The sequence below is a fragment of the Solanum tuberosum genome, unplaced genomic scaffold (genome assembly GCF_000226075.1).
Source record: "Solanum tuberosum cultivar DM 1-3 516 R44 unplaced genomic scaffold, SolTub_3.0 scf00098, whole genome shotgun sequence".
Taxonomy (NCBI): Eukaryota; Viridiplantae; Streptophyta; class Magnoliopsida; order Solanales; family Solanaceae; genus Solanum; species Solanum tuberosum.
Window position 1 is genome coordinate 975,523 of NW_006239026.1, and position 12,656 is coordinate 988,178.

General features: G+C 30.8%; 2 protein-coding genes across 4 annotated transcripts in view; both read left to right on the plus strand.

The window, feature by feature from the left end:
• The first annotated feature begins 6 nt into the window (after window positions 1-6).
• LOC102584400 (transcription factor E2FA) lies at window positions 7-5,123 on the plus strand. Of its 2 annotated transcripts, none has more exons than XM_006348424.2 (14): window positions 7-344; window positions 1,951-2,140; window positions 2,318-2,368; window positions 2,477-2,562; window positions 2,635-2,723; window positions 2,837-2,891; window positions 3,080-3,132; window positions 3,211-3,261; window positions 3,353-3,401; window positions 3,526-3,591; window positions 3,670-3,746; window positions 3,865-4,096; window positions 4,454-4,520; window positions 4,597-5,123. In XM_006348424.2, exons 1-14 carry the CDS (start codon window positions 102-104, stop codon window positions 4,722-4,724), a joined length of 1,437 nt encoding a protein of 478 aa, XP_006348486.1. In that variant the 5' UTR covers window positions 7-101; the 3' UTR covers window positions 4,725-5,123. The 2 variants fall into 2 exon arrangements, with proteins under 2 accessions (XP_006348486.1, XP_006348487.1); XM_006348425.2 differs by having other exon boundaries at window positions 2,641-2,723.
• A 7,411-nt stretch (window positions 5,124-12,534) lies between these two features.
• LOC102584941 (uncharacterized) overlaps window positions 12,535-12,656 on the plus strand; it is a 936-nt gene continuing 814 nt past the window's right edge. Inside the window, exon 1 of one of the 2 annotated variants that reach the window (XM_015309241.1) lies at window positions 12,535-12,656. In XM_015309241.1, the coding sequence (XP_015164727.1) occupies window positions 12,640-12,656 (17 nt within the window). In that variant the 5' untranslated portion in view covers window positions 12,535-12,639. The other variant, XM_006348426.2, reaches the window with a different exon arrangement.

Sequence of the window (12,656 nt, forward strand, 5' to 3'; positions counted from 1 at the left end):
CCCATACCCACCCCCCTCAGAACCCTTCTCTTCAACAATCCCAAAATCTTGAGCTCAAAGGGTATCTATTCCTTATCATTGATTACAAAACTAGTGAAAAAATGACAGGTTCTAGTGCATCCACTGGTGCGGCGGCGCCACCCACTGCTCAGTCATCATCCGCCGCTGTAAACGGTGGAGGGAGGAGTCAGATCTCTCATCCGATCAAAAGATACTTACCCTTTGCTTCTATGAGGCCACCGTTTGTTACACCTGAGGATTACCACCGATTTTCTATCCCTGGTGTTGATTCTCGAATTGGGTCTGCTAGTTTGCAGCCTGAAGCTATTGTGGTTAAGTCTCCTGTGAGTTTGTTGGATTCTTGTTTGAGTTAATAGTGTTGTTTTTTTGGGGATTGCTGTTTGATTCTGTTTAGTGGGTTTTTGTGTTTTGAAATATGGAACTTTAGATTAGAGGTGGGATTAAGTAGTGGAAACTTGAATTAGATGTATTGAAGAAAGATATGTTGTGGGGTGTGATTAAATGTAGCTAAAATGATGTAATTTTGGGTTGAATTGTTGCTGTTTTTGTGCATTTTGCGGTAACTAGCATTCTTGTTTGAGCTAATAGTGTAGTTGTTGAGGATTGCTGTTTGATTCTATTAGTGGGTTTTGCGTGTTGAAATATGGGAACTTTAGATTAGAGGTGGGATTAAGTAGTGGAGATGTGAATTAGATATTTTGAAGAAAGATATCTTGTGGGGTTTGATTAAATGTAGCTAAAAAGGTGTAATTTTGAGTTCAATTGTTGCTGTTTTTGTGCATTTTGCGGTTACTAGCATTCTTGTTTGAACTAAGATTGTCGTTTGTGGAATGTTTTTAATTGGAATTGATGTTGGACTCTAGTAGTGTGTCTTGCCTTTTGAAATGGAACTTAGGATTATAACTGGGATTGAGTAGTAGAGACATGAATTAGATATTTTGAAGAAAGATATCTTATGGGGTTTGATTATATGTCGTTAAAAAGGTATACTTTCGAGTTAAATTGTTGCTGTTTTGTGCATTTTGTGGTAACTTGCGATTTTGTTGATCTGCAATATTTGTATTTCATTGTGTGAATAACTTGAGGCTAATTATTGTGGTTGGAACCTGGTATTGGGTTGGTTAAGTTAACGGATTTGCTTGAATAGCCATGGTATTTGGTATATAGCTAATTGCTTTGTTGGGTTAAGCTGTTAAGCTGCCTCCAGTTTTTCATTTTTGATTTCCCCGGAGGTCATTTGACTCTTGTTAGCTGAAACATCCAGACACTGCTGGCTAAATTTGGTAAAAAGGAGTAAATGAGTCGAGTGAGTTGGTTGTGATTTATACTGTTCTGTCATTCGTGTTTGCACATGTGACAACCAATTTGGTTACGTGGTTGAACATGTAATGTAGCTTTGTTGATCTGATAAACCTCATGAAACCTGAATGCAACTTTCTTTTTGTATGGATATGATTGGTGTCATTCATGTCTTGAGTCCTATTGATAACTAGAGAAGATTGAGTGGGAGGATTTTTATTGTTTGTTCATCTTCAGAATTAACTCCTTTGTTTAAGTAACAATTGGGTCTTGCTTGTGTTCTCTAATTAGTTAGCACTAGCTACATTAAACTGAAGCTCTGTTAGTTATGTCTTCCTTCTACATGTTTATTATTTTAGGTGTAAGGTTTAGTGGTTATATCTTGGAACCAGCCTCCATAAGGAGTCACCTTCCCTGAGCCTTCCCAGAGAGAACCTTCTTACACAGCTGTCCACCCTTGTTGTTTTTAGTTTGATAACACTCTTATGTGCCCAAGTCAAGAATTTTTTAATTCTAGTACTCTAATTTATCCCAGGGAAAATTCAGAGTTTAGTCGTAATTGTTCATCAGTTTGCTATGTTTTACTTGTTAATCACTTATTTCTACTTTGCACACTTAATGCCCCTGTAGGCACTAAAGCGGAAGACAGGCTATATTAAAGAAGTTGAGTCCAGTGACTGGACTGCTAATTCTGGGTATGCAGATGTGGCCAATAGTCCACTTGGAACGCCTGTGTCTGGTAAAGGTGGAAGAGCACATGGACGGTCAAGAGCCACAAAAAATAATAAATCTGGACCTCAAACTCCTGTCTATAATGCTGGTGAGGTTTGGTGTCTAATTTTTTTTTTGTCTTGGTTGTAACTGGACACAAGCAAACGTTCAAATTTTATTTCCCTCTGCATCTATCTAAAGGAGGTTGTTCATAGAAAACTGTCTGTATTGTCATGGTTGCATTGGTTGATATTGTCTTAATAACTTGTGGCTTGCAATTTTGCAGGTTCTCCTTCTCCTCTTACACCTGCAAGCTGCCGCTACGACAGTTCATTGGGTATTCCATGATTTTTTTCCCAGGAATTGGTTTGTTGTAAAAGTTTTTATTGAAAGTGTTATTTTATGGTGGAATAAACCTAAAATTGAACCACTATCTTTTGTTCAGGCCTTTTAACCAAGAAATTTATCAACTTGATCAAGCATGCGGAAGATGGTATGCTTGATCTTAACCAAGCTGCAGACACTTTGGAGGTGATATATTATTTAGCTAGAAGTTTTCTCATTGCATTGTTAAACTCTGATTATAATTTCTGGATCATACAGGTGCAGAAAAGAAGGATCTATGATATAACAAATGTGCTTGAAGGAATTGGTCTTATTGAAAAGAAGCTCAAGAACAGAATACAATGGAAGTAAGCTAGCTTTGCTTGGATATAAACACATATTTCTACTTAGACACTGCTTGCAGTGATCTGTTAAACATCTGAAGCTATACTGATGTGAAAATTCCATAATCACTCCTTAGGGGTGTTGATTCTTCTAGACCTGGAGAAGTGGATAATGATGCTTCCATTTTAAAGGTATTCGTATATGCTTCCTTAACTATTTGATTGCTAAGATAGTGTCTTCATCTATGTTATGATAGATATCCACTGTTAAACTAGTTTTCAGCACTTGAATAGAACTCCAGTTGTATGAGAATTTCACTTTGAAGTAATGTATTATCCAAAAATTGAACTTTCTATTAAGTAGCTTGCAATTTTTGCAGGCCGAAACTGACAGACTTTCAATGGAGGAGCGAAGACTGGATGAGCGAATTAGGTATGTGGTTTGCCAGAGTCAAAGGTCTGTGCTTCTTTCTTGAACTATGTCATTGTGCTGATCTTTAGATTATTGCAGAGAAATGCAAGAAAAGTTGAGGGATATGAGTGAAGACGAAAACAACCAAAGGTAACTTCTTGTGCCTGTCCTTACTACATAGTTGTTACCTAGATTTGATACTTCGCTCTTTGTTGACGACAATTTCAACTCTGTGAATTAGGTGGCTTTTTGTAACTGAAGAAGATATAAAGAGCCTACCTTGTTTTCAGGTTCACTTTGCCATTTATGTGTTTTCTTTTATAGCTGTTTCATCATTGTTGCAAAATGATTGTATTTTTGGAGTGATCTACTCAAAGAACCTATGAATAAGTTTATACTCTTTAATCCTGGCAGAATGAGACCCTAATAGCAGTTAAAGCTCCTCATGGCACCACCCTGGAAGTCCCAGATCCCGATGAGGTAAGTTGAGAAAGGAAGCGAATATGAGAAAATGTCTTACATATCTCATATAGGTGAAATAACATGTATCATCCACAGGCCGTGGACTATCCACAGAGGAGATATAGAATTATACTCAGAAGCACAATGGGTCCCATTGATGTCTACCTTGTCAGGTATCATTGGCTTGTAGAGCCATTAAACATGTCCTGCTCGCTATTTCCTTATTTTGTATTTCTAACTTTCGGAAAAGGTCATCTGACTCTCCTATCTGGTATTTTCCGTTTTGATTAGTCAATTTGAGGAGAAGTTTGAGGAGATGAATGGTGTTGAACCGCCAACGACCATCCCAGTTGCTTCAAGTTCAGGCTCAAAGGATTATCCTACCATGGAGATATCAACTGTTTCAAACAGTGTTACTGAGAATGAAGAACAAACACACAATGTTGATCACTTGAGTTCTGATCTTGGTACTTCACAGGATTACAATGGCGGAATGATGAAGATTCTCCCTTCGGATGTTGATGTAAGTGTGCTTCTCTAGAACTTGGTCTTTATTAACAAGATGATGCGGTCTAAGCTAAATATGCTTACGCACCAAACAAGGTGATCAATAAATCTTGTTCATCAATTCCCGTTTCAAAAGTCAATGTGATTACTGCATATATACACAATAAGGTCGCCAACTACATGGTAAAATCTGAACTCATGGTCATCTGTTCTAGTCATGACATATTTACAGCTACCAAGTGTTGCCGTGTGGTAGAAAATGCACTAATATATTGCTTCATGACTTGACACTTCATAAATTCACGAAAATAAAATAGAATTCCTTTGTTCTTGCGCTAATTTTGAAGTTATAAATGCTTTATGTTTGTTGCAGAATGACTCAGATTACTGGCTCCTATCAGATGCAAATGTTAGCATTACAGATATGTGGAAGACAGATTGTATCCTTTTCTTTCAAGGTTTCTCTCATTCGCAATATTTTTGTTAAATCCCCGTTTCCCTTAACTTCAATAATAGCTACAGTTGAATGGGATGGGGAAACCTTGCTCCGTGATTTTGGAATAGATGATCTAGGTACCCCACGGGCACACACTCCATCTACTATTGCTGACGTACCAGATCCAATGAACGTGCCACCAAGATGATATAGGCTCTCGCGAATAAGCTGAACTTGGAAAAATTCCAGTCTATTTAGTCGGAAACAAGAATTCACCCTCTCCTTTCTTGCTGTTTTGTTCCTTATAAGGGCTCTGGACAGTTTACTTACTACTACTCAAAGCCAAAAGATTGAGACTTTGTACAGTTGCGGAATCTGCTTGACCACTTTGACATGGTTTTATTATACTTGTAACCAAACAGAGCTGCACAGAAGGTGCAACAGATTGAGTTAAAAGTATGGGAAGGAAACGTCGCGTATTTATAAAATTCTTCTTCATAAACAAAAACAAGTGCATCAGATTATATTTTTATGGCATTTTTTTGAACACTTTGATGCAATTTTGGCTTGAAATAGCACAATATTGAAGTGTTCTTTGGATGCTCAATTCTCAAGCATATGATTTTGCAGGTACAGCTTATAGAATTTCTTTCTGGAATTTAATATTTGCCTTCAAATATTACAACTTACAAGTCCTCAATTAGGATATATTATGGTTTTTCTTTTCTTTTTTGAGAAAAAAATATCTATTTTTTGGTCCCTAGATTCCTTTTTATGACTTTGATTTATGTGAAAGTAGCTCGACAAGATTAGAAATTATCATATTCGAGAAAGTACATGTGACCTACAAAGAGACGAGATAGACTTAAAATTACGTTAAGATTGACTCAAGATATATAGTTGTTTGAAATCCAAGTGCCTTTTAGAACACTTGTTGAGAGCCAAAATTTCAATTTTTTTAGATCTATCTTTATACTATTAACTAAAAATAGTATAATTTCACAAGGTGATTTTAATTAAAAAGTGACTTTTTAGTTTTGGACCCAAAAATAAAAAAAACAAAAAAACTACTGCTTGTTAATTAAGCCATAAATAAAGAATTTGTTGGTATGTGACTAGTGGCTACCACATATTTAAAAGTTGTTTAATGGAACACAAAGTAGCTTAAAGTAATTGACCTAACAGAAAAGTAATCTTATAAGTGCTCTAATAATTCTGCACTTTTAATCTCAACTTTAATTTATGTCTTTGTCATATTAAACTTTGATTATCATAACAAAAAGTGTTAAAATATTTGCAATTCAGTAGCTTTGTCTTGCAGGGGTATGTAATTTCATGAATATGCGTTATAAATTTAAAATTCGATGACTTTAAAAAATTGGAATTTTTATAAGTTTTAAATTCTGACTTCGCCTTTGTATCAATTAATTGATTGTTGTTTTACCTTTACTTTTATGCAAAAATGCATTGTCGCTTCGCAATGACAACCTTAATTGAATATGAAGGATAGATGGAAGGTGGTGACACGTAATGATCAATCTTAAAAGACTATTTTTTTTTCCGTCTAAAAATACCTAATTGCCAAATCGATTATTTGTGGGGAGTCATTACACTATGAAATGGATAGTTTATCTAGGACGGATGCCAAATTTGAATAAACTTTAAGTTAATAAGGCCATATGAAATAAGTTAAAAATACCAACATCAAAGTATATATATACGTGGTCAAGAGAGGACCATTGTCGCCTCGGGACGGAGCTACAATATTAAGTATGTATTTAGATGAATTCAATAATTTTTATTTAAATTTTATGTCTTGTATTAAGAAATTTATTAAATATATGAATATTTAATTGCAAATTTAGTAACTAAAATAAGCTATAAATTAAAAAATTAAATTTCAAATACCGATTCCGCGATTATATTGCCACCAATTCAAAGGTTTTGAAAGACAGCTCAACAAATTAATTTAATTGAAATGTCAGGTTAGCCACTTAATTTATTCTTTTTATTATGTAGATCTCTGAAATTTCTGATTTAGAGCAATTGGTTATTCAATTTTCACTATTATACAAATATCATTAGATTATATTTTTATAATTTTTTATAAAAATCACTCAACTTTATTTAGATATCGCGAAGTCATTGCACTATTTTTTTTTAACAAAAGATTATTTAACTTTGTCTAACTATTATAAGAAATAACTCATTTGTTTTCTCCTAGTAACTTTCTATTATATATTTAGGGGAAATTGAGTGATTTTTTTAATTGTTAAAAATAATAATTGAGGATGATTATGTATTTTTGATAAAATTATTTGTATGTTCAATTATAAGAAAAATAAAATCATTAATTTCTTGTATGTTTTTCTGTGTACTATAGAGTAACTAGCAAGTAGCCAAAAATATATTTTAGGTATTTGACTATTCGAGAACCAAGGTTACGGTAGGATAACAAGATCTCTTCACTCTTAAACAAAGATTTACTATCTGAAAATTGCACTAGTTTCTTATAGATTCATCAGAATTTGACTAGTTGATAACATTTTTGATCGATTTTTCATTCAAAATCTCTTATCAACAAATTAAATTTCGCCGAGACCTACACAATACAAATCAAATCAATCAAAATCCTAATACAAATATGACGGAGTGTTTTAATTTTGAGACATAGAGAATTAAACCTCATGAAAGGTCTATGCAATTAGTCCTAATTTAGGCAAATGGTTGGACTACTATTTTTGAGAAATAAAAACTAATATAATGTCATTTTCCACATATGTGGAATTTCAATTCACCACTAACTAGTTAATTTTGGTCCAATAAAAAATAATTATTATTTTCTTTCATACCATCTATATGAAAGAAAAGACAACATTTTTTCCTCATATTAGTTTATCATCATGAAAATACAAAAAAGTTAATAAAAGCAAGTAAATCGGTAATTAGAGTCGGATGGGTAGTATCCTACTCTATCGAATCAGATATAGAGACAGATGCTCTAGCAAGATATTGAGTAACCTGATTAGCTAAATTCTTAACAAATATTAAAGAAAAACGTTAATCTTTTAATAAGAGTTTTACATTAAAAAACTAAAGCATCATTATAAGAGTAATTCATCATCAAATTTCCTTTCAAACCTTATTTCACAAATAGATTATCAGTTTCCACAACGAGTATCATTTTATTGAATCACTCCTACACCTCTTAAATGGGGACTTAGACAGAAATCTTTAAATCAACATCATAACAATTTTATAACTATGTTTAAGATAATTCACACCTATTTATAAAATAAATAAGTGGTTAAAAAACGTGCACTTTAGTGGACCAAGACTTACCATCAATTAATCAATAAAAAAAGGCTTACAAGTAAATAGGTATTAATTAATTAATTAATTAGTTGGAAGAAAACATATCAAATCATACAATTATTTCATTTACTTGTAATCACATTCAATTCCAATTTGCAACTTTTCAAACTCACTTTAACTTTATATTATAGTTTAAAATAAAATGTTACTTCTTAAAACAATTACATTAACTTTGTGTATTACTAATATTTTATACATTCTGATTGTATTATATTATGTATAACTAATACATTATAAATCATGATATTAACAATGTTAAGAAATTTTAATACATACATTAGCATGATTAAAAACACACCGTTGTTCCTCAAAACTTTTTCCACATCATTTTTACAGTATTTGTAGAGGGTATATTTGTAAAAACAAATATCTTTTTAAAAATTATGAAACATATGTTAATTTTAGTTCATTAAATCAAGTAATACATAGGAAATAATATCAGCATAACTAATTAATACCAACATTATTAATATCAACCTCATTTTAATATATACACCTCATTTAATATTATTCTTATACACCTTACCAAACGATTCAAACCGTATTTAATTATTAAAAGTGATTTGTCTAAATGCTCTTGCCTCTTATCTAAAAAGTGATAATGGAGTTTGTTTATTTATTTGTTTGTTAATTTATTTATTTATTTATTTGTCTCTTTTGTTCTTTCTCTTTCAATCACAAGAACCACGTGTTGTACTTGCATTTTTCTTGTTGGTCATTAGTATTTATTTATGTCGACATGCTAAAAGAATTTAGATATTTATCCCTTAAAATTCTTAAATTAATATAAATTATTCTTCTCATTTTATTTTACCTAACAATAGTATTTAGACAAGTTTATCGTATACCGCAATTATTTAATTTAATAAATGTGTTAAATGTTGAATATGTCATAGATTGTAAAAGATAATTAGTATGATCGAATAATAACGAGCTTCAAAATAAAATAAAAAGACTGACAGTAGAATATCTTAATAATAAATAAATAGTTACTAGAAAACTCGTAGTATTGCTTTTTGATGATCCTAGATTTTGCACACATATATAAGGAAAATATAATCGGGTTATTGAATCGTAAAAATGATTAAGTTAGTATTACATATGGTATTTCATAGTGAAGGTCAAATATCGATTTCTTTTGTCAATATCTTTTCAGTCAAGCTCATTGCATTAAATTTACCTAGCGCAAACTTAACTCTTTTGTAATGTTTGCGATCTATAGTACAAGAGTAGGTTTATCCTATGCGTATTCAAAGAGCAACGGTTGTGGATTCTAGCTAGAGTGTCAAAATATATATATAGAGAGAGAGAGTTTACAAACTATTACATTGAAGCGTACTTATTAATTCAATGTGCATTTAAAGAGTAACAGATGCGGATTTCCCTGCAAGTTCCAAAAATACACAAGTGACTGATTCATTTTAATTTTTTAATATATTTACTTCTTTATATTTTGATTATTTTTGAAAAAAATGTTCCTGATTCCACCCTTGTTTGATCCTACTATAAGTATTGTTGAACATAAATCATTAAAAATCAAATTACCAAATCGAATTATAATTTTATCAATATTTAATGAGAAAAAAGTCTGAAATATATCCGAACTTTGATTGAAATTGCTGTAACAATCTCAAACTTTAGGTAGGACCTTTTACCCCCTGCACTTTTAATCGTATATTTTAAAGATATATAAGTGCATAGCTGGACACGTTACTATTTATGATGTCCATGTGAACACCTATATATATTTAAAATACACTATTAAACCGTGTGGGGGGTAATAGGTCCTACGGTCCTACCCAAATTTTGGGATTGTTATAGCAATTTTGATCAAAGTTCGGATATATTTTGAAGCCTTTTCCCAAATTTAATTTATATAATTAGACCAAACTTTGAAAGTTTGATATTTAATATCTATTTTTATTAGATATTATCGAAATTAAAATTTCAAAGTATCGAATAAAATATCGAAAGTCCAATCTAGATCACTCCCCCTCTTTTTGTCATTTTTATAATCACGTAGATGCTGCGTCATCATAGTATATACTCCCTGTATATCCTTAACTTAATCATTATAATTAGTTTTTTTTTAAAACACCAATAAGGCACCCATATTTTTTCTTTTAAGTAAAATGTAATGATTATTATTTCTAACAAAAAGACAAATTTTTTATTTAATAACTTATAAAATACACGTTAATTCACCATCACTTTCAGAAGTTGGTTACTCAAAAAACAAAATTGTTAGAATATGATAAAGACTAAACTCAAATGAAGCACATGATTTATTTTTGTCTTTTCCAATAATCGATCAAGTTAATTATTTACTTTTTTCTTGAGAGTATATCGTTGTGATAAAACTTACTCCCTCTGTCCCTAATTACTTGTCAACTTTTGAATTGACACATTTATTAAGAAATCAATTAATGACATAGCGATTTTTACCATTTTTACCCCCTATTAATTATGAAGTGGATGAAAAGTTCTGCATTTTTTCAAAGTAATTACTCATTTAATTGAGAGTATAATAGGTAAAAAAAATTGTCCTTTCTTGATTTGTCAAAATGGACAAGTAATTAGGAACAACTATAAAAGAAAAAGTGGACAAAAGTAATTAGGGACAGAGGGAGTAATAATTTTAATCAAAATTCTATATTTATCTTGAGAAATTTATTATATATATAAAAGATATTCCCTCTATCTCATTTTATATGTCATTCCTTTCTATAAATAGTTGGTCCATAATATTTGTCATTTCATAAAATCAATGGATAAATTACCATATTCTTCCTTTTTTACCCTTGTGAGTTATTAGCCTTGAAAATATACATTTGACCAACTTAGAAAAGCAAAGTAAATGATTCATGCATTGGTTACATTACTTAATCAAAATAAATTAATTCATATTCATTGATTGAAAACTTGAGTTCCAAAAAAAATAAATAAAGGTAGAAGGGTAAAGTTACATCATTTCTTAATACAAGTGCAAAGTAAAAATATGACATATAAAATGAAACGGAGGGAGTATCAATTTAAAACACATTAACTTAAGAGTTAAAATCTTGAGTCCATAAATTTCAAATTCGAACTCCTCTCTTTAGATATATAAATATGCCATTTAACTTGGCTTGTACAAAATTGAACAAATAGATATTCACGTTCTACGTGGTATAATACAAGTAGGAAGTGGCATAAGACAGAAAATTGTCACGTAGGACGAATGTGTGTTTGTTCAGTTTACACAAATTTAAGTGTCTACTTGTATACATTTAAAGTCAGATGCCATAATTGTTATTCAACGTCAAGTTAAAAGGCATGTTTATGTTCTATGGCTATACGTTATATATATTTCTTGCTTGGGCTGGCTTGGGGTCTTCCTTCTCGAATTGTTCTCTCAAGCGCTCTCACGAGCTAATTTTAGTTTAATTTTTTTCCTATATCATCATAATGCTTCTTTATATTATTAAGACAAGATTAATTATGAAAATTAGTTAATAAGCTTGCTATAATTGAAATCAATAACACAAAAAATGTCATAAATAAGAATTCATTCATTTGAAGACATTCCTTAAAGAAAAATAATAATAAAGAAAGACAAAAAGACAATGACAATATACGCCAATAATTGCGTTACTCCAACAAACCAAAATTATAATATAAAAAATTACACCCAGTATCACTATGCTTTTCTTATACACAATTCTTTCTAATAAAAATAAATTAAAATAATATTTATTCAAATCAATTTTATGTGCTTTCATTAATTAACTTGTATATTCGTACAACATTTTGTAACTGCTTTGAAACTCTGATTAATTTAAATTCACGATTTATAAGGTCTATTAACAGAAAAAGAAAAAAAAATCGCACTCCCCTCTTACTTATTTATATGTCCTTATTAAAAATAGATACTCCTTAATATTTGTCATTTCAAAAAATCAATGCATAAATGACATTATTCTTCCTATTTTACCCTTATAAGTTATTAGCCTTGAAACATATATTTGCCGAACATAGAAAAACTAAGTACATTGATTCATCTTCATTTATTGAAAACTAGACCTCAAGAGAACAATAAATAATTAATGTATAATGATAAACTTACTTAATTTCTTAAGAGACATGAAGCTTAAAACGGTGACAACTAAGTAGGAATGGAGAAAGTGCATTTAATAAAAATAACATACCAATCACCATGTTTTATAATTGCGATACGAGGAGGATGATGTGTATGTATTTTTACTCTTCCGAAGGTAGAGTAATTTTTTGATGGATAATCAATTGAAGTAAAACATATCAAAATCAAATATGAAAAAGAAATATAATACTGAAGCAAGTCATGCTGATAATAATATAGACGATTATGATAACCGAGGTAGAGAAAATAACTTAAAGCAATAAAATTTGGCGAACAAGAAAATAATAATAACAATACTAATAAAAAAAAATCAGACAGTACTAATTACCTACCAACTTTCTACCCTAAGCTTGCGTAATTTTTTTTTATTCTTATGCAATTAATAAATTTTACCATTTATTATATTTTTTTAATATGTTAAATTCTTTTCAATAAATACCTTATAAATAAATCATAAATATTTTTCTATAGTTAGATTATAATTTATAAGTTCAAAATTCTCTCTAATTTTTATATATAAAGCCAACCACTCAACTCATACACGCCTCCCTTATTGACTACTGTCTCTCTCTCTCTCTCTCTCTAGAAGTTTCTCTCACTACCCTCAGCTATGGCCGTCGTTGAGCC

Coding starts and splice junctions, on each gene's coding strand:
- LOC102584400 (XM_006348424.2), top strand. CDS start 102: ATGACAGGTTCTAGTGCATCCACTGGTGCGGCGGCGCCACCCACTGCT. Junction 3,402..3,525: donor AGAGCCTACCTTGTTTTCAG/GTTCACTTTGCC, acceptor TAATCCTGGCAG/AATGAGACCCTAATAGCAGT. Junction 4,097..4,453: donor TTCTCCCTTCGGATGTTGAT/GTAAGTGTGCTT, acceptor TGTTTGTTGCAG/AATGACTCAGATTACTGGCT.